General features: G+C 42.9%; 1 protein-coding gene across 2 annotated transcripts; it reads left to right on the top strand.

Annotated features, from left to right (window-relative positions):
- Positions 1 to 10,658: 10,658 nt before the first annotated feature.
- LOC139446255 (inositol monophosphatase 2-like) lies at positions 10,659 to 21,690 on the top strand. Of its 2 annotated transcripts, XM_071227610.1 has the most exons (8): positions 10,659 to 10,743; positions 12,265 to 12,398; positions 13,428 to 13,532; positions 16,024 to 16,069; positions 18,107 to 18,215; positions 19,277 to 19,382; positions 19,942 to 20,093; positions 20,547 to 21,690. In XM_071227610.1, exons 1-8 carry the CDS (start codon positions 10,666 to 10,668, stop codon positions 20,651 to 20,653), a joined length of 837 nt encoding a protein of 278 aa, XP_071083711.1. In that variant the 5' UTR covers positions 10,659 to 10,665; the 3' UTR covers positions 20,654 to 21,690. The 2 variants fall into 2 exon arrangements, with proteins under 2 accessions (XP_071083711.1, XP_071083717.1); XM_071227616.1 differs by lacking the exon at positions 19,942 to 20,093.
- The last annotated feature ends 686 nt before the right edge of the window (positions 21,691 to 22,376 follow it).

Raw genomic sequence — 22,376 nt, 5'->3', positions numbered from 1 at the left:
CATTCCTTCTCGGGTTCGAAAAAAACGCAAACTGCTATATTTCTTCTTTTGTGTTCATTCATAGATATACATAAGTTATGAATGTGGTAACTATCATGAACTTTCAAGTAACTTCCAAAGATCAGCTCCGATCTTATACATTCAATCGATTTACTCTTACAGGTGAAATTGAACTCATGGTAAACAGACGCCTTTTAAATAAATAGACGCCCCTTTAAAGATCTACATTGCGGAGCTGCACAAACTAATGGCGTTTATATCTAGCTTCGTCTTTGACCAAAGGAACCTCATGATGTAGACCGCCTCCGTGGTCTAGTGGTAGAGCATCCGCCGGAAAGCGGAAGGTCTGGGGCTCGATCTCCGGTCGCGTCATTCCATAAGACGGTAAGGGATGGTACTTGTTGTTACCCTGTCTGGAGCTCGGCATTAAGGGGACAAAAACAAGGACTGGTCGGCTCGGAGTCACTGTACTGTATCTGAGTGGGGTATTCATGTTAAACTGCGGCATGATATGTCAGTGAGCTGGCATTATAAACTCGGCAGCCACACACACACACACACACACACACACACACACACACACAAGTTAGGGTTGCGACGGGTACTCGAGTACCCGATAACGGGTCGGGTAGCTTAGGACTCGAGTCCAATTTTCAGGACTCGAGTACCCGTTCAGGGGAGATAACTTTCGTAACTCGTAAGTCACTTCAAAATGGACGACAAAGCAGACAAACGTTCAAATGTTTTAGGTAAGCCATGCAGGCATTTAATAAAAAACATAATACCTTAGAATAGATCAATACATGTTTGATGACCTTTTATTCGCAAAAGCATTACAAACAAGTGAGGCAACATTGAACTACGGGTACTCGAGTCCGGTTCGGGTATTGTCTGTCGGGTACTCGAGTTCAGTTTTCGTACCCGGTCGCAACCCTAACACAAGTCGGTGCAAAAATCTTGGATGCGACCCAATTCACCTCACCTCATGTCATCACTAAGTGAGTGAGTGAGTGAGTTGGGTTTAACGCAGCTTTTAACAGTATTTCAGTTATATCGCGGCGTGTCAGCTTTATGTGGAAGGAAAGCCCGAAGTGATGCAGGTCTCGGACGTTTACCACTTTAGTGAAACCCGCTAGCACGGGTATGGTGCTGACAAACCTAGAAACATAATCGGGGCGAACCGGAATTCGAACCAAAAATCATAGGTTTCTGGCGTGCCCAAGGGACGCAACTCTGCACAGCGAATCGCAGCGCCTTAGACGACTGGGCCACCCGTGCCCCCTGTCATCACTAAGAACAGAAACACTTCACTATTAAAGCGCAAAGCGGATGCATGTATTTACATGTGATGAAGAACGTAGTCTGAAGTATTATGCCCTTTTCAACGCCATCTCGTAATCTCAAACATTAAATAGTAAGTTACATAAACTGACTGTTTTAACTCCAAGCGTCATAGCTCTGGCTGCATATCATAGGATCACCATTAGGTGTCAACACCATTCAACTGTGCTTATTTATGTACAGTGAACCATCTCGAATTGCGTTTACACATTGCCGTTGACAAGACGCACAATTTCCCGCTCGCTATAAATAGGTTGATTTTATTTCCTGGTTCAAATCCTGAATGACAGGGCATTTCCTGAATGGCGATACTACAGCTCGACCTGCCCACCTGTGGTCTTCATTGACACGCTTCCCGTGGAATTTGCGTGACCGACGTGTGTGATCCACAGCTGGCAGACTGTTGACATAACTCGCTCACACACCCCGGTACATGTTGCTATATCATGGGAGGTAACTGCACAACGCAATGATTATCACTGGACCAAGCTCCTCACAGCGATAGTACGTTCCCGGGGCTCGATTTGATTGATTGATTAGTAAAATGTTTTATAGGTGTTCGGGCAACTAGGCCCATTTACACCTTGCCCATAATAAAGGTGTGCTAAGTACCATGATATTTTATAAAGTATCAAAACTCCCACACGCTTTAATATAAGCGAGAATGACATTCTGAACATCATGGTGAACAATATTCCTAGAACATAAAATACCAGACAATGAGAAGTCAATATTGACAACTGTTAGTGCCTCCACCATTGCTTTACGCTGATTAACATACTTTTGGCAATGCAATAAAAAATGAGCTACATTATTAAGCTGGTTACACACTGTACAATGTGCATAAATTTCTTTATTAATAACATTTAGATAAGCTCCAAGGCCACAATGCCCAAGACGTAGTCTGGTTAAGAGAACCTCCTCACTCCAATGATGTCTAGATATGTGTAATTTAGTGATAAAAGGATCGATGCCAAAGAGATGACGTCCTTTTAAGGATGATGCCCATCCCTGCTGCCATTTTGTTTCAGCATGGATCTTACTGACGGTGCCTAACTCTGCAGGAGAAGATAAAATTGGTTCATCCTGTCCGGATTCATCAAATTCTAGTGCAGCTTTTGCCAATTTATCAGCTTTCTCATTTCGAAGTAATCCAACATGAGCGGGGATCCATGAAAATTCAACATCTAACAGATCTTTACATAAGTCATTATAAAGGACGAGAATAATGTTGATCAAGTCCTGCCTCGCTGAGGAAGAACCTACCCGAATTGCTTGTAATGCACTGACAGAATAACTGAAAATTACCGCTGAAACAGGCCTGAAATAATTAATCCAAGGCAATGCTTCAATGATTGCTCCTAGTTCAGCAGAAAATACTGATAAGTGATCAGCCAATCGGATAGAAAAGTCTCTCTTTTCATTAACGATGAATATACCAGCACCAACACGACCAGACACTGGTCACTTAGAGCCATCAGTGTCATGAAAATATTCTACACAATCATTCAACACACTTGACGTTGAGTGTTTTCTCCCAAAAGATTTCAATTTTAACATATACTACTCAAAATTTGATAAGGATCGTAGATATTTTTCTTAATAAAAAAACAAAATAACTGCATAACTGGCAATATTGTGTTGAAGTGAAATCAAAAACGTCTCCAACACACGTGCACGTGCATTTCATGCCATGGGAAATGCGTTTCACATCACAGTTCATGCTTTTGCTACCATTGCACGATTTCCAATCAGGCAACGGTGTCTGATTCATTGTGAAACTGTAAACTCAATTGAGTGTTTACACTACGTTTATCTACGCAATGCCCCGTGTAAGGCGTCGCCTGACGACAGAACAACTGGGCATATGTATTGGAATGCTTGATGCTGGCTATTCACAACGTGACGTTGCCAATGCACTAAACGTCAGCCAGAGCGTTGTAAGCAGGGCCTGGTCCCGACAGCAAAATTTTGGTACAGCAGCACACCGACATGGGGGTGGTCGTCAGAGGTCGACAACCCAACGCCAAGATCATTTTGTGGCTCTTCAGGACGTCATCCCTTCTGGACAGCAACCAGCCTACGTAACGACCTCCTGAACGCCTCGGGGGTGAATGTGTCCACTCAGACGATACGGAATCGTCTTCACAATGCAGGTCTCTACTCGAGAAGGGCATATGTCCGAATCCCCCTGACTGTTCGACACCGGCGGCAGCGATTGGAATGGGCTGAAGATCATGTCACTTGGACACGGAACGATTGGGTTCCAGTTCTGTTCACCGATGAGTCCAGGTATTTTTTGGACTTTACAGACAGGAGGCAGCGGGTGTGGCGACGACAACGTGAACGTTTCCATGATGCCAACATCAGTGAACATGACCGTTATGGTGGTGGTTCCATCATGGTCTGGGGTGGAATCAACAGAGATGGAAGGACAGATCTTCATGTCCTTGAGAGAGGAACAATGACGGGGGTGAGGTACCGGGATGAGATCCTCGATGTGTACGTCAGACCCTACGCTGGTGCTGTTGGCCCTGAGTTCATCCTGATGGATGATAACGCCCGTCCTCATCGCGCCAGGGTGGTTGAGCAGTACCTTGAGCAGGAGACAATTGTCCGCATGGATTGGCCAGCGCGCTCGCCGGACTTGAACCCGATTGAGCATGTCTGGAACATGCTGCAGGTTGCCCTTTCATGCTGTAGAGCACAACCCACGACTTTGGCAGAGCTCGGACATGCCCTCGTGGAAGAGTGGAACAACCTTCCCATTGGGAACATCCGGGTGCTTATTGACAGCATATCTCGACGTTGTCAGGCCGTCATTGATGCAAGGGGAGGTCATACTCGATATTGACACTTCATCGACTAAGTGTAATGATGGACTATCCCTCATAACTGTGTAATTCTTTCTCTTGTTTGCTGTTAACATTTTTTACTGAAATGCCTGTTGGTGTTTGCAGATTTCAAACATTCCATATTGATACAAGTTCATGCCGTTCATGCATTTTCATTCATAACATAATTAAACACGTTTCTGAGTCAGAGTCATGTCTTTTGTTATGTTTGTGGTAACTTACACACATATCACCTAGTGATCCTTATCAAATTTTGAGTAGTATATATCTAACGTCTAACATTTCACGCCTGAGATCTAAAGGCATTTCACCTGATTCAACTTGTAAAGCCTCAACAGAGGTGGTCCTGAACGCTCCAAGACATAATCTTAGGGCTGAACAACAAGTCTTGCGTTTTGTGTAGCACATGCAGATCCATAGGCTTGACAACCGAAATCAAGTCGAGATCTAATGAGGGCTCTATATAACATTAACAAACACTTCCTGTCTGCACCCCATTTGGTACTGGAAATACTTCTCAGAAGGTTCAGGACTTTATTGCATTTCTGAATCAGATAGTCTATATGTGGTTTCCAGGTGAGTCTCTTATCAAACCATAGACCTAAAAACTAGACTTTATCGACAAACTCCAATTCAGAACCACACAGGACTAATTTTGAATTATGAGGAATCTTTTTCCGAGTAAAAATGATAGCAGAAGATTAAGAAGCTGAAATCTTAAAACCCCAATGTACACACCAATTCTGTACAAGATAGAGAGATTGTTGAACGACTTTGTCAAAATTAGGGAACCTTTTCCACAACGCTCCATCATCTGCAAACTGTGATGTTTCAACCAGGATATAAATATTCTCAAACAAATCATTTATCATGACATTAATGTTGGGCTGATCACACTTCCTTGGGGTGTTCCATTCTCTAAAATATAAATATCTGACAGTGACGTTCCATTGCGAACTTGTATAGATCTACCCGTTAAGAAATCTTTTATCCAATCAAGCATACGTCCACAAACTCCAAGGTTATACAGTTTAATTACCAAACCTTCCCTCCACAAAATGTCATATGCTTTTTCAATGTCCATGAAAACAGCCATTATATATTCAGTGCTACTTAATGCCTTTTTAATTTCAGTTTCAAGTCGCACTAAATGATCAGCACAAGATCTATTTTTTCTAAATCCTGATTGAACTTCTGAAAACATATTGTTCGTTTCCATGAAGTACACCAGCCGGTTATTTACCATACTCTCCATTATTGTACACATGTTAGAGGTAAGAGCAATAGGTCTGTAGGATGTGGCTTCAGTAGGATCTTTACCGGGCTTCGGAATTGGAACTACTATTGCTTTTTTCCAAGAAGTCGGAAGTTTGCCTTCAAACAAAATATTATTTAACGGTAAAAGCATGGGAAGATGTTTAAACATATCATAGCATAATGAATCATCTCCTGGAGAAGTATTTTTCCGTCCAGAAACAGCATTCTTTAATTCTTGGAAACTAAATAATGAGTTGTAATCAGCAATATGATATGTTGGACAATGTAAGGTGTCCGAGAATTCTGATTCAAGTGTTTCTTTATAGAGAAGAAAATCTGAGTGAAAGTAATCTGTACTCGATACTTTTTGAAATGACTGAGCCAGTGCATTACTCTTGTCTATATTTGTTGTTGCAGGCGTGACTTTACCAATAGACGGAATAGCACGATTGGAACTTGAACTACCAGAAATCTTTTTCACTTTCCTCCATACCTGGGATAGAGGTGTATTGTTATTTATAGAACTTGTGTAATTGGACCAAGACAAATTTTCCCGGAGCTCTCTATACTATCGCTGCCACCAGTCAAAACTCCCCACTGTGAATAGGTGGCCACAACCATGCTTGGAGTTGAACTCGCAACCGAATGACCGTTATGTTTACAAACAAGTGACGACTGTCGTGACGCCGAATACACTTATCGCTGCTAAATTACTTTTATCGTTTGTCAATTTGAATTTCTGTTTCATTAAAACTATCGTGTCATTGATATAGTAAGAATGTAAGGGAGAAGTTGGTTGATTTTCCGTTTGTCTGCAGTCTCGAACCAATCTGATTATCAAAACAACAAAGTAAATTCATCTGGAAAACGTGGTCAGTCGTAAACCTTTTCAAATTGAAATATGATGGCATTCCCAAAGACATAAACAAAAGTATAAACGTTACTACATATGGGTATGGGAGGGCAAATTTCAAGATTCTTGTAATGGCCGCGCCCACACTTGTGGCAGCGATGTTACCGAGAGTGTAACGAAGGTGTCACGCACTGGGAAGGAGCTTGTCACTGGACCTGACACTATATGTTACTGTGTTATGTGTCTTATACATGGCCGTGATCAAACTTTCCTCAGGGGTAAAATATTTTGTCAAAGCATCATTATTTCTTTTGTACATATCCTCTGTACACATCGATATATGAGTCCACATTCTGTGTTGAAACGGCGAGTTCATTTTCTCAAAGGTTTGTTTGTTTGTTTGTTGTTTAACGCCACACTCAGCAAAATTCCAGCTATATGACGGCGGTCTGTAAATAATCGAGTCTGGACCAGACAACCCAGTGATTGATATCATTAGCATCGATCAACGCATTTGGGATCGATGACATGCATCAACCAAGTCAGCAAGCCTGACCACCCGATCCCGTTAGTCGCCTTTTACGACAAGCAGTCGCCTTTTACGGTAAGCATGGGTTGCTGAAGACCTATTCTACCCTGGATCTTCACGGGTCTTTTCTCAAAGGAGTAAGTGAGTTGGATTTCTTTCAAGTACGTAACGGCGTGTCAGCTTGGGAGAAAGTGATTCCGGTGTTGACGTCTACCAATCAAAGTAAAAATCACCGAAAACATGCCACGACTGACGGAAGCTCAAGTCACTTACCTGAAAGAACCACCGCGGTCACAACTCTACAACTACGGTAATACGAAGATTGCGTAGGCTTTGAGCCCAGACAGTGAAGAACCGTTTACGCGGTGAAGCTATTCGCGCTAGACTACAAGTTTGAGGTGTCATTTTGACGGACCTACGCGGTCGGCTGCGACGTCAGTGGTGTCAAGGTCACAGAGTATGACCACAACTGCGATGGAGACGAGGTTGGTTAGTGACGAGTCTGTGCGGATGGTAGCCGTCGTATTTACAGGCGTCGCGGGGAACGTTATGCGCGAGACTGCATACAAGCAGTGGACAGATTTGGTGGTGGTAGTGTGATGATGTGGGCAGCCATCTCCTACACTTGTAAAACACTTGGTGCAAGCTCTCGGGAATCTAACGGCACAACGTTATGCGGATGAGATTCTACGACCACACGCCCTTCCCATTACGCATCAAGCGAACGTCGACCCGTGAAGATTCCGGGATAAAATAGGTCTTCAGCAACCCATACTTGCCGTAAAAGGCGACTATGCTTGTCGTAAAAGGCGATAAACGGGATCGGGTGGTCAGGCTCGCCGACTTGGTTGATACATGTCATCGATCCCAATTGCTTAGATCGATGCTCATGATGTCAATCACTAGATGGTCTGGTCTAGACTCGATTATTTTACAGACCGCCGTCATATAGCTGGAATATTGCTGAGTGCGGCGTTAAACTACAAACAAAACAAACAACAAATCAAGCGAACGTCACATTCCGGCAGGACAACTCCCGACCTCACATGGCAAGACTGACAACTGCCTTTTTCAGAGACTTCAGAGTTGACAAGCACTGCAGGCAGAGTTAGTGAACATTCCCCAGGGTCAAATTCGAGACCTGATTGCTTCCATGGGACGACGATGCCAGTCATTTTTGGACTCTTAAAGTGGTCATATAAGTTATTGAGAACAGATGACCTTCACCTTGAAGATCTACTGTTCCGTGTGTGCCATATGGAACATGGCTCCATTGCAATGATATGTACCAATTGAACACCCGATTACAATATATGATATGATATATAAAATATTCAGCTAAAATCACTTTTCTACTTCAAAGGAATATAGGCAGCGCGGGTGGTCCTGTCGCTGTGCAGAGTTGCTTCCCTTGGGTGCGCCAGAAACCCATGATTGTGGGTTTGAATCCCGGTTCGCCCTGCTTATGTGGGCTTGGCCTATTTTTTCTCGGTTTCAACACAAAAAGAATTGCCCAGCTAGCCAATCAAATGTCATAGAATCAGTTGCAATACATGTATATTGATTTTTAATTCAAAACAGTATAGACCCGCTTATGTAATCCAAGTACTTTAATTATTGTCAAATATGTAATGTATCTTCTAGAACATAGCATTTGAATCAAAATGATGCTATGGAAGCAATGGAGTCCAGGGTATTATATGATAAAATGGAGAAATTATACCCTAGATAATTGAGGATGGTCTTTGTTTTAACCTTAATAATTGTTTTGTTTTAATTCTCTTTGTATGTAATTCGGGGGGAATCATGTACCGATCAAATATTATATTCAGTTAAACTATTTACATAAATAGAAAGCATTTAATGAACAAAGCGCAAATTCATGTCGCGCTATCTCAATACGTAGTCATGCAGAGGATCACACCCCTCTAGAGCCTCGTACACGGTCACTGTGACCTATTTACGTATTCGACTTCTTGTCTGTCGTACACGGCGAGATACCTCCGCCAGGCCACACTCGAGAAGTGTAGTCTAGTTTCTTCATTCTCTTCACTGAATACATAGGTAGGTTTGACTTGAAATCGTTCAGGGTAAGTATATCCTGCCCGCTGACTTATACCGCATATTTAACCATTGAATTATTCAATTTAACCTGACTTGTTTTGGCCCTAACACCGCTCTTGATTGAGAGGAGACGCAAACGTGATCACCATCACAAAGTATCAAACATGTTTTCGTGTACCAAACATACACAAAAACACGTGTTCAGTGCATGCCAGTTAAGAAACAACATCCATTAATATGTACACGTCATGAAGTATTCAAGGGAGGCTACTCCGTTATTCATACATCGATATTATATTTTGGATGGAAATTAAAATAGTATGTGGCATAGTGTCGAGGTCCCACATAACTAGTTAACAAGGATTCACTGAGGTGTGACAAATAGTGAATAGTTAAGTGTTGAGTTCACGAAAATATTCAGCAAAATAGAGCTTCAAAGTATGAATAATTATAGATTGAAAATGTGAAGAAGTCGTAAAATCCTTCATTATGAACAACATTATGAACATCCTCATTGACAACATAAATTGTCATCGGACTTTCATTTTGTGAAAGCCTCGGTGGATGACTGGGTTAGATCGTTGACTTTTTGTGTGCAATTAGGTGCCTCATTCTGGCAGTGTGGTTTCGAATCTCGGATTTGGCTCAATCCAAATAAATACTAGAATCTGTACTTTACTAAGGCAGTGTTATCCCAGAAATAACATTTTTTACAAGTATACACTTGGGGTGATTATTGCTTAATGCTTTTATAGTAGGCGGATGGAATGAAATAGCCTTGATGTCTGTTGATTGATGGCTTATGGCGGCGAATGTGGACTGCTTCTGTTAGTTTTCTTTGTGAAGTCATGGAGGTTGTTGGAGAGGATCTGGACGTTTTCCCAGTTGATTTTGTTATGTGTGTAGTCGCTGACATGGTCCGAGGTGGCTGATTTGATGGTTGAAGCTTTGTGCTATTTGATTCTGGTGTTGATGGGGCGGGATGTTTCACCTAAATAGGGGTTTCCACCGTTACAGTCAGTGTTATTAAGTTGTTTGGTTTGTTGTTTTACGCCGCACTCAGAGATATTCCAGCTATATAACGACGGTCTGTAAATAATCGAGGCTGGACCAGACAATCCAGTGATTAATATCATGAGCATCGATCCACGCTATTGGGATCGATGACATGCATCAACCAAGTCAGCGAGCCTGACCACCCGATCCCGTTAGTCACCTCTTACAAGCATAGTCCCCTTTTACGGCAAGCATGGGTTGCTGAAGACCTTTTCTACCCCGGATATTCAAGGGTGTTTTATTAAGTACACATTAAGGTTCAGAGCCGTTCATCTTTGTAATTCTTCTTGTAATTTGGACATCGGGCCATCGAACGGTGAACCATAATCAAAACAGCAGGTGGCGCTGTGAAACGCTAGAATCACACACCTGCACCTACATCCTTAAACGAATCTGATAAAGTTTAATGACGCCATATATTTGTCATTTGGAACCATTGACGTCATATTATAAGGGTCATCAGTAATGCTGAGTTTATTATGGAATTAAAAGTCACTGTTAATGTGACAGACACGAATTTAATTTAACAATTCAATTTATTAATTTTTATACTTTTATCATATATTATATATTTCTGGGCATTTCATTCAGAAAAGTACTGAAAAATGAGTTCAGTGGCGTGTCATGCAATATTATCAACGTGTGATGTAGATTTCGTTATGACACATTTGACAGCACAGTCCTGGGCTTTCAGTATGCTTGAGGCGGAGATGCCAGTCAAGGTTTCGGAGGAAGATGTCCAAGGTTTCCTGGAGAAGGCGATCGAACTGGCCCGGGCGTCGGGTGAGGTGAGATTGACTTACGTGTTGTGTATGGTCCAGAATGGGAAAAGAAACGTCAATGCCTTGGCGTTAGTCAGCCATATTCACAGATTAGACACATGCAATGGTATAATTTAAATCCGCTAAAATATCACGGCGGGAGAACGCCAGAAAATCCTTATGAAGAATCAAACTGTTGGTGACCTGCCATGATATGGTTTTAATATTGCCAAATACTGCGTAAATATCATATTTACTCTCTCACTCTATATTATCCTCGGAGGCACGGGTGGCCAAGTCGTCTAAGGCGCCGCGATAGGATGTGCAGAGTTGCGTCCCTTGGGCACGCCAGAAACCTTTGATTGTGGGTTTGAATCCCGGTTCGCTCCGATTATGTTTCTAGGTTCGTGGGTTTCACCGGAGTGGTAAACGTCTGAGACCTGCATCACTTCGGGCTTTCCTCCCACATTCAGCTGATACACCGTGATATAACTTGAATACTGTTAAAAGCGGGGTTAAACCCAACTCACTGTATTATCCTCGTTATTTGTATATTTATCGTGTATTGTTTGTATCGTGTAAGTAGGGAATATGGTTTATTTTAAGATACAAGACTACTACTCATGGGTAAAAGTTTTTGAAGCGAGCGATGTATGGTTTGCAGAATGAGGAACAGGTTACCCAGTCGTCTAGAGCTCCGCGATTCCCTAGCAGAATTACGTCGATCCCTTGTCAGAAATCCTCTTCGCCCTGATTATGTTTCTAGGTTTGGCAGCACCATACCCGTACTCATGGGTTTCACCGAAGTGGTCCACGACCGCCTCCGTGGTCTAGTGGTATAGCTTCCGACCGGAGAGCGGAAGGTCCGGGGTTCGATCCCCGGCCGCGTCATACCAAAACACGTAAAAAGATGGTACTTGTTGTTACCCTGTCTGGCACTCGGCATTAAGGGGCTTAAACAAGGACTGGTCGGCTCGGAGTCAGTATACTGTGTCTGAGTAGGGTATGAAATTCATGTTAAGCTGCAGCATGGCATCTCAGTGGGCCAGCCCTATGAATCGGCATCAGTCCGGACTATTACAAGCAGCCACACACACGTACACACACGCTATATAAGTGCAATAATCTTGGAGGCGACGTAAACCCCATTTCAACAATTTGACCACAATTTGACCCACAGTGATATAACTGAAAGATTGTTCCAAGAGGCGTCAAACCAAAGTCACTCACTCAAATGAAATTTCTGATTTATGTCATGAAATCTGTTTTTGTAGAAACGTCTTATCATGTTTCTCTTAGGCACTGATTGAATTTTAACAGGGACACCACTCCTTGACCTCATTATAACGCTTTACAGGTTTATACAAAGCATTCTTAACTTTTCTTCCATTAAAACGTATTAACTTACTTTGACCTCGTCCATGTCAGCTGAGGTTCCAGCCTCGCCCGTTGAACTTAAAACCTCTTCTTCTTCATAGCACAGAAATAGCCTTTCACATAACTCCAATAAAGTGAGCTTCGGTACCTGATATGCTCTGGTGTTTACAGCTGATGAGAGAGGCATTCTACAAGGACAAGAAAGTTGACACGAAGACAAACCACGCTGACCTGGTCACCGAGACTGACGGCGCTATAGAGAGGGATGTCATAGCGGCCCTCAAGGAAGCATACCCTGATCACAGGTGAGTGAGTGAGTGAGAGGAGTGAGTGAGTGAGTGAGTGAGTGAGTGAGTGAGGAGTGATTGAGTGAGCGAATCGATCCCGGCCGCGTCATTACAAACGACGTATAAAGATGATACTTGTTGTTACCCTGCCTGTATTAAGAGAAATGGGACTGGTAGACTCAGAGTCAGTACAATAGTATAGTCACCACTATAAAACGGCTTTAGTCCGGACTAGGACAATCATTAAAAGTGCAATAACGCTACGTCAAACCCAATTTCACATCACCTCACCTCATCTCACCTCACCTCTCCTTGAAGTCGGGGGGAAAGCAGAAGTAATTTACCGCCTTACCACATGTGCGGATATGGTACTGACAAACCAAGGATCACAACCTGGGTTCACTGGGATTCGAACCCACATCAAAGAGACGGAGAAATTATACGAAACAAGGATAGTATAACACAGTAATTGACCCGTGAAGACCCGTAGTAGAATAGGTCTTCAGCAACGTTTGCTTGCCATAAAAGGAGACTATGCTTGTCGTAAGAGGTGACTAACGGGATCGGGTGGTCAGACTCACGTACCTGGTTGATGCATGTCATCGTATCCCAATTGCGTGGATCGATGCTCATGTTATCACTGGACTGTCTGGTCAAGATTATTTACAGACCGCCGTCATATAGCTGGAATATTGCTGAGTGCGGCGTTAAACAAGAAACAAACAAACAAACAAACAGTAATTGCTACTGATTCAGAAGCAGCAGTTGGTTCGTTAGATATTGACCTAAGTTCGATTATCCCTGTACAATGTGTGAATCCATTACGATGCCCCCCCCCCCCCCCCCCACGGACATGAATAGAGAGTTGCCAATCGGCGTAAAACAATACTCATTCACTCCTGTCTTGTAAGGCTGCACAGTATTACTGGTGCATTTGTAAACATGAAACAAACCTTCAACAATACGTATTGTAATATGATCTAAGTATTTTGTACCCTTTCTTATGACAATACGTTCAACATGTTACCACGGTATCGGTGTGTTTAGGTTTATAGGCGAGGAGACCGCTGTAGACGGCAAACAATGTGACTTCACCGACGACCCCACGTGGATCCTCGACCCCATAGATGGAACAACTAACTTTATACACGGGTAGGTAGACATATTCAACGCTTCACGGCTCTGTTTACACTATGGCCCTTCATTATCCGTGTATACAACTGCCTATTTTATAGTGTAGTCGTTTTAACCCACACATTAAGTCATGGCCTCGTGCCAGCGTGAGAAAAACCAGCACGTGCTGTACCACGCCTATATGTCTCACCACTGTCAAATATACGACTGTATGTCTCACCACTGTCAAACATACGCCTATATGTCTCACCACTGTCAAACATACTCCTATATGTCCGCCACTGTCAAACATACGCCTATATGTCTCACCACTGTCAAACATACGCATATATGCCTCACCACTGTCAAACATACGCCTGTATGTCTCATCACTGTCAAACATACTCCTATATGTCTCACCACTGTCAAACATACTCCTATATGTCTCACCACTGTCAAACATACGCCTGTATGTCTTACCACTGTCAAACATACGCCTATATGTCTCACCACTGTCAAACATACGCCTATATGCCTCACCACTGTCAAACATACGCCCGTATGTCTTACCACTGTCAAACATACTCCTATATGTCTAACTACTGTCAAACATACGCCTATATGTCCACCACTGTCAAACATACGCCTATATGTCTCACCACTGTCAAACATACGCCTATATGCCTCACCACTGTCAAACATACGCCTATATGTCTCACCACTGTCAAACATACGCCTATATGTCTCACCACTGTCAAACATACTCTTATATGTCCGCCACTGTCAAACATACGCCTATATGCCTCACCACTGTCAAACATACGCCTGTATGTCTTATCACTGTCAAACATACGCCTATATGTCCGCCACTGTCAAACATACGCCTATATGTCCACCACTGTCAAACATACTCCTATATGTCTCACCACTGTCAAACATACTCCTATATGTCTCACCACTGTCAAACATACGCCTGTTTGTCTTACCACTGTCAAACATACGCCTATATGTCTCACCACTGTCAAACATACGCCTATATGCCTCACCACTGTCAAACATACGCCTGTATGTCTTACCACTGTCAAACATACTCCTATATGTCTCACTACTGTCAAACATACGCCTATATGTCTCACCACTGTCCAACATACGCCTATATGTCTCACCACTGTCAAGAATTCGCTAACGGTCAATTTCCGTTAGTTATGCACGGCAAGGTTTCATCGCTGACCGCCTCTGTGGCCAAGTGGATAGAGCGTTTGCCCGGAGAGCGGGACGTCGTGGATTCGATCCCCGACCGCGTCGTACCAAACCAAATTAAGATATGGTACTTGTTGTTACCCAACACAGCGCTCGGCATTAAGGGGCTAAAACAACGACTGGTCGGGTCGGAGTGAGAATACTGTGTTTGAGTAGGAATTTTATGTTAAACTGCGGCATGGTAGCTCAGTGAGCTAGCACTATAAACTCGGCAGCCACACACACATACACACACACAAGTCGGTATATAAGAGCAATAATATTTGATGGACCCCATTCACATCCCCTCATGTCATCACTAAGAATAGAAACACTTCACTATCAAAGCGCAAAGCGGCTGCATGTATTCACATGTGATGAAGAACGTAGTCTGAAGTATTAACGATAGTAAGTATAAACATGCCCTCACCAACGTCATCTTGTAATGTCAAACATTAAATAGTAAGTTAAATAAACTCTGGCTGTTTTAACTCCAAGCGTCATAGCTCTGGCTGTTGCAGATCATAGGATCACCATTAGGTGTCAACATCATTCAACTGTGCTTCTAATTTATATACAGTGAACCCTCTCGAATTGCGTTAACTCGATATATCGTTTACGACGATGGTATAAGACACAAAGGCCTCGACACAATAATATAATTATATACAGGGATCTCATACTCAGCCTGTCTTGATAACACGACATCCATTGAACCCCAGGACGTCGAGTTGATGAGATTTCGCTTTATAAACAGCTGTAGTGAGTGCGTGAATTTCATTTTACTCGCTTTGAGCAATATTCCAGCAATATCACGGCGGGGGACACCAGAATTGGGCTTCACACATTTTACCCATGCGGGAATCGAACCCGCGTCTTCGGTGTGACGAGCGAACGCTTTAACCACTTGGCTACCCGACCGTCCCTTAACACGCTGTAACGTAACATATTTTTTTCGTTTACGGTATAGACCAAGTTCCTACCCCTTCCTCCCCTCAAAATGTTAAAAGATCACTAAGTTCAACATGCCACAACAGTTGATTAAAGGGCGGTGGGCTAGCCTAGTGGTTCTTTAAGCGTTCGCTCATCTCGCCGACGGCCGGGTTCGATTCTCCACATGGGTACAATGTGTAAACTCCATTTTGTCCATGCCGTGATATTCCTTGAATATTGCTAATATCGACGTAAAACCACACTAACTCACTCACTCACGAGTTCATTTATAACACTAACAGAGACAGAGAGAGCAGTCCCCTTACATCCCCTCTATAATGTCTCTTGTATATTACAGAATTCCAGACTTTGCCTTCTCATTAGGCGTGACGGTTAACAAGGAGGTATGTTGATTACATTTTTTTCCAAATAAATGAAATTAAATCAATGCCAGAGAATAACCAGGGGCACGGGTGGCCCAGTCGTCTAAGGCGCCGCAATTCGCCGTGCAGAGTTGCGTCCCTTGGGCATGCCAGAAACCTATGATTGTGGGTTCGAATTCCGGTTCGCCCCGATAATGTTTGTAGGTTTGTCAGCACCATACCCGTGCTCGTAGGTTTCACCTTAGTGGTAAACGTCTGAGACCTGCATCACTTCGGGCTTTCCTCCCACATTAAGCTGACACGCCGTGATATAAGTGGAATAATGTTAAAAGCGGCGTTAAACCCAACTCACTCACTCAGAGAATAACCAGTCACGAGACGAGTATATCTGGAAACAGATTCCACTAGGCGTAAAAGGCAAAATAGCGGCGAAAATTATGAATTCCAGCATCGAAGCTGGAATAGTTCCTTCTGTTTGAAATGTCATTCTGAATCCTTAATGCTGTTTTTAGAAAACATCTCTATAACATATATTTTTGAGCATTGGATTTTGTTTTAATGTGTCACTCCACCAAAAGCCGAATGGGGGATTTTCTTACCTGTTACAATGGGCGATACGTCTTTGTCCTTTATCTTAATGACTTTGAGCCTTTTTTTTGTCAGATAATGACGTTATTGGTCTTGAAAAAGTAAATGATTGTGTTCTAAAAGAAATTGGAAGTTTTATCAAGCTTTTGGTAATTCTTTACGCGGATGATACAGTCCTAATGTCTGAGACACCTTCCGACCTGAAACTATGTTTAAACGTATTTGAAAATTATTGTAAGCACTGGAAACTCAAGGTAAACAGTACTAAATAAAAAATTGTAGCTTTTGCTAAACGATCTTTCAAAATTACCTGAAAGATACGATTCTCCTTATTGAAAAACAATATGTCTTTCTGGGTATTGTATTTTCGTAACGGTCGATTTTGTAAAGCAATTAAACGGTTATCTGACCAATCTTATAGAGCAATGTTTGCTATTTTTAGAAAGATACGAGTATTAGAAGTACCAATTCACTGTCAACTTAATCTGTTCGACTATCTTGTTCAAACTATACTGTTGTATGGTTCTGAAGTCTGGGGCTCGGAAATACTGTTATACTGGAACGTGTTCATTTAAGATATTGTAAATATATTTTGAAGGTTAAACAAACTACCCCTAATTTCATGATGTACGGGGAATTAGGGAGATACTCATAAAACATCCATGCATGTCAAGTAAAGAATGGTATCATATTGGTGCAAATTAGTTCTATCAGAAACTAAACTTATCAGGTATAATGTACAGACTTATGCTGAAACTCCAAACTGCCCACTCAGAGTTAAAGTTCCCACTTGTGAATGAAATCCGACGTATTTTACAAAGTACAGGTCTGCATCACATATGGCTGTCTCAGGAATTTCCCAGTGTAATGGATAAAGGCTAACGTCAAAACTGTCCTTGTAGATCAATTTTTTTTTAAAGCTGGAGGAGTAGTAAAGTAAATTCCTCAAAAGGACACTATTATAATCTGTATAAAGAGATCCTCTCAGTAGAAGACGACTTATTGTATTTACCTCATAATTTACGCATTTTGCTTACTAAAATCAGAACCACCAACCACCGACTCCCAATTGAAGTCGTTTTCTGTAAAACATCCAGGGGGGCAACTGCCCCCCGGGCTGGCTACGGCACTGATGACTAGATGCGTTCGTCATTCCACACATCATACCGCAACTTACAAGAGTGGGTGAGTGAATATTGTTTTACGCCGCTTTTTGGCAATTTTCCACCATATCGCGGCGGGGACACCAGAAATGGGATTCATACATTGTACCCAGACGGGAAACGAACCCGGGTCTTGGGCGTGACGAGCGAACGCTTTGACCACTAGGCTACCCCACCGCCCGCAGCTTACAAGAACGCTCGTCACTCTATCGATGAAACCCACTCATTCCACTTTCGAGTGGAAAGGAGCTCGACCATTCGTTACGAAGTTTGTAGTGTTGGTTAAAGGGAGACTACCCTGTTTCAGCCAGTAGTAGGAGTTATCTACCTTCCAATACCGGACACGATGTACACAGCAAGAAAAGGAAAGGGAGCTTACTGCAATGGCAAGAAAATAACAGCGAATGTCATACACGGTAAGACCACAGGAATATCAAATTTGTATAAAATACCATTTACCGTTTATTGCGGGGATTAGTTCTGTTGGAGACAGGATTTACTTACTATGAAACATCCCTCTCTTAACACCCCTCGGGGTTACGTATAGAGAAGGTTACCGTATTTCCTCTATAAAACCGCAAGCTTCTGTTATTTTCGCACAAGCCGTTGACCAGCGTCTTTTTACTGTTTAATGCTGGTTCAGTGGCAACTCACCACTACCATAACGAATCCCAAATTCTACAGTTATACAAAGGGTTGGTTGGTTGGTTGGTTTGTTGTTTTACGCCGCACTCACTAATATTACCGCTATATGACGACGGTCTGTAAATAATCGAGTCTGGACCAGAAAATCCAGTGATTAATATCATGAGCATCGATCCACGCAATTGGGATCGACGACATGCTTCAACCAAGTCGGCGAGCCTGACCACCCGATCCCGTAAGTCGACTTTTACGACAAGCATAGTCACCTTTTACGGGTACATTTGCAGGAAACGGTCTTTATTAATCACAAACATTTACAGTATAAAATAGGAAACTGTTAATGATATCTTCGTCATTCATTGATTTCATCAAATGATAGACCCGACGTCTAATAGTGAGGCGCAGCTTCTATCTTTTTGACAGAGCGTCAGTTGGAGGCCGGGTGTGCAATGGGGGAAATATGGTATTTGATAGTTTGGTAATGAAATGACCTTTCGATATTTAATCGAGAACTCCGGTTAGTGGAAATATTACCAGAACGTCGCTGACTATGTTGAAGCTTGTCATCGATCCGACTTGCGTGGATCGATGCTCATGATATCAATCACTGGACCGGATTGTCTGGTCCAGACTCGATTATTTACAGACCGCCGTCATATAACTGGAACATTGCTGAGTGCGGCGTAAAACAACAAACCAACCAACTTTCCTTTTATAAATACAGCATGTCATTCTAACACAGATAATATTCACCTCATACATTTCATATATATTGTTACATGATGTGTTGTATGTCCAAGACGTTTCGACAGAGATGATGTTGATGTTGCAGAGGTGAGTCAGGCCCTGGTGATGTCCGAGGGGGGTAACGGGCGGGACGAGACGGTCATCCGGACCCACTCCGACAACCTGCACCAGATACTTACCCGCAGCAGAGGGTAAGCCAGCCTCCCAATGACGTCGGAACTATGGGGGTTAAAAGGTCGAGCTATATGACGGCGGTCTGTAATTAATTGAGTCGAGTCTGGACCAAACAATCCAGTGATTGACATCATGAGCATCGATGTACGCAATTGGGATACGATTACATGCATCAACCACGTTAGCGAGCCTGACCACCCGATCACCTTAGTCGCCTCTTACGACAAGCATATGGGTTGCTGATGACCAATTCTAACTCGGAATCATCACGGGACTTTACACACATGCACACACGCACACACACACGCACGCACACGAACACACACACACAAAGTTTATAAACTTTGCTTCTTAACAAATATTGAAGCTGAGATGTTCATCCGGCGTAATTTGTTTCAAATTCGCGGGTGTTGTTGAATATTTGATGCCTGGAAAATTCATTGGGAACTGGCGGCGTAAGCATTACAGTATAGTTATAATAATGTACTATATAATGTTATCATGGCTTTTAACATACTCATTAGATATATGGTATAAAACGCATTGTCATCCAATAATTATTAGGGCTTTTTTCAGGTTACGTGCGTACGGGTCGACGGCGATTGACCTGTGTAAAATTGCCTGTGGTCAAGGGGAGGCATATGTCCAGTATGACTTACACTGTTGGGACATGGCGGCGGGCGTGGTCTTGGTCCGAGAGGCGGGGGCCACCGTCATGGATCCCACGGGTAGGTGGTTCACAGACTCCTGACAGTGATTGGGTTAAAACCACTTTAGGGGGCACGGGTAGGTGGTTCACAGACTCCTGACAGTGGTTGGGTTAACGTCGCTTTAGGGGGCACGGGTAGGTGGTTCACAGACTCCTGACAGTGATTGGGTTAACGCCGCTTTAGGGGGCACGGGTAGGTGGTTCACAGACTCCTGACAGTGATTGGGTTAACACCGCTTTAGGGGGCACGGGTAGGTGGTTCACAGACTCCTGACAGTGATAGGGTTAACTCCGTTTTAGGGGGCCACGTAGGTGTCTCACAGACTCCTGATAGTGAGTTGGTTAACGCCGTTAACGCACGGGTGGTCAGGTTGTCTTAGGCGCCGAAATTCGCTGTGCAGAGTCCCTGTTGCAGCTCCAGTAACCACAGATATCTGTCATCGTGTGACTATAAAACATTCTCTTTCTACAGGCTCCGGGCTGGACCTGATGAGCAGACGTGTGTTGGTAGCTACCTCCGAGGATCTGGCCAGGCAGATATCCGCCATGTTGTCCCATATAGCCAATGGACGGGACTGATCTGCTGTCTCATCTACACGTACCTTATCTTCCCGAGGCAAGACAGTTAACTTACTTTAAAAGTCCACTTTCCACCCTTGCCAAACTAGGCTGGTATTCCTGGGTTCGATCGTAGCGCCACCAGTGGTTATTACGAGTTATGTCCCTTCTTAGCCTCCCCTATGGACCAATCAGATTCAATCACTTTCATTTGTTTCAAACAAAATGGCGGCGCCGAGTCAAGACGATCTGATCGATAATCAAGATCTATATTGTGATAAAACGGGTCTTACATCGCGAAGTGCATCAAATCACGCAAGCACATTGATTTATTTTTTAAAAACATGGAAAGCTTTGGAAAATGTCTGTTGACAATGAGTTGGCGGTGCATATGCTGAAATCTGCACGACAGTTTACGAACCGGATTTCGATTTCGTTGCGCGATTTTGATTGGACTATGCATAGACTCGGTAGTCCAGCCAAAATGTTACTCCATAATACCAGCCTAGTTCGGCAAGAGTGGAAACTGGACTTTTATAGTCAGTTAACTCTCTTGCCTTGGGAAGGTGCACGTACCTCAGAATGCCCTCGTCACCGTGTCAAAAAACGTTTTTTAAAACATGTTGGTGGATCCCAGAATGAAACTTATTTAGAAGCTGTTGTCGCCATTGTTTGTTACATACATTATGATTCCGTTAATCCATGCCCTGATGTCCCCGATGGTGCTGATTGTGAAAACTGAATTGACCAATCACAGACACGTAGAAGTGTCCCTTGCGTAAATGTAAAGAGGTTTCCAATAGTGTTTGTCCGGGTAATGCGGTTTCCGGACTAATAAGGTTACATTGCACGAAAATCAACCGGTTCAACAGATGTTACATTTATCCTATCAATTAGTGTCTCGCAACAGGTGACCTGCACATGACGTCCGAATGAACATGAGGGTCGCAATTTTGGCGAATGTTTTCAAGTGTATACTTCTTTTGCCAGGCAGAGTATTTTATTTAACAGTACAAGGAAGTCATTGAGAGTATAATCACTACTAATGTTATATTCATACGTGGGATAAAATCATTTCTACCTACAATATTTTGTTTTGTTTGAAATAAATGTAGTAATTTAGTCAAATGTGTTGTTTCTCAACACTGTATACAACCACGTACCTTCATGATATCTGTATCTTGGAGGCTGAAAGGAGTGGGTGAGTTGGGTTTAACGCCGCTTTTAACAGTATTCCAGTTATATCACGGTGTGTCAGCTTAATGTGGGAGGAAAGCCCGAAGTGATGCAGGCCTCAGACGTTTACCACTCGGTGAAACCCACGAGCACGTGTATGGCGCTGACAAACCTAGAAACATAATCGGGGCGAACCGGGATTCGAACCCACAATCATAGGTTTGTGGCATGCCCAAGGGACGCAACTCTGCACAGCGAATCGATGCGCCTTAGACGACTGGGCCACCCGTGGCTGAAAGGAAACTACAAAGGATGTGTAGTTCACCTTCAACACTTTGCATGTTTAAGGCTCAATTCTTACCATGCTAACATGCTGCATTCGAACCAAGTTTATTTATTTTATTTTTTATATTTTCTATATGATATTTTCAAAAAATCTTGATTGCATTTGAACCAAATACTCAACCAGGCAACATATTTCTGCAGGCATCAAAGTGATAAGGTGTTGTTTGTTGATGGAAATGGACAAAGGAAAATGGCGCTGTCATCATTTATCTCTATAAAGACG

Source organism: Haliotis cracherodii, unplaced genomic scaffold, assembly GCF_022045235.1.
Source record: "Haliotis cracherodii isolate W230 unplaced genomic scaffold, xgHalCrac1.p SCAF_10, whole genome shotgun sequence".
In the NCBI taxonomy this organism is placed as follows: Eukaryota; Metazoa; Mollusca; class Gastropoda; order Lepetellida; family Haliotidae; genus Haliotis; species Haliotis cracherodii.
Note: the sequence above shows the minus strand (reverse complement) of the source record. Positions and strands in the feature narration are given on the sequence as shown.

Bases quoted from the DNA above. Each gene is read 5' to 3' on its own strand.
- LOC139446255 (XM_071227610.1), top strand. From the start codon at position 10,666: ATGCCAGTCAAGGTTTCGGAGGAAGATGTCCAAGGTTTCCTGGAGAAG. The intron at 16,070-18,106 runs GTATGTTGATTA...ACCCTGTTTCAG, and splicing joins GCGTGACGGTTAACAAGGAG to CCAGTAGTAGGAGTTATCTA. The intron at 19,383-19,941 runs GTAAGCCAGCCT...GGCTTTTTTCAG, and splicing joins ATACTTACCCGCAGCAGAGG to GTTACGTGCGTACGGGTCGA.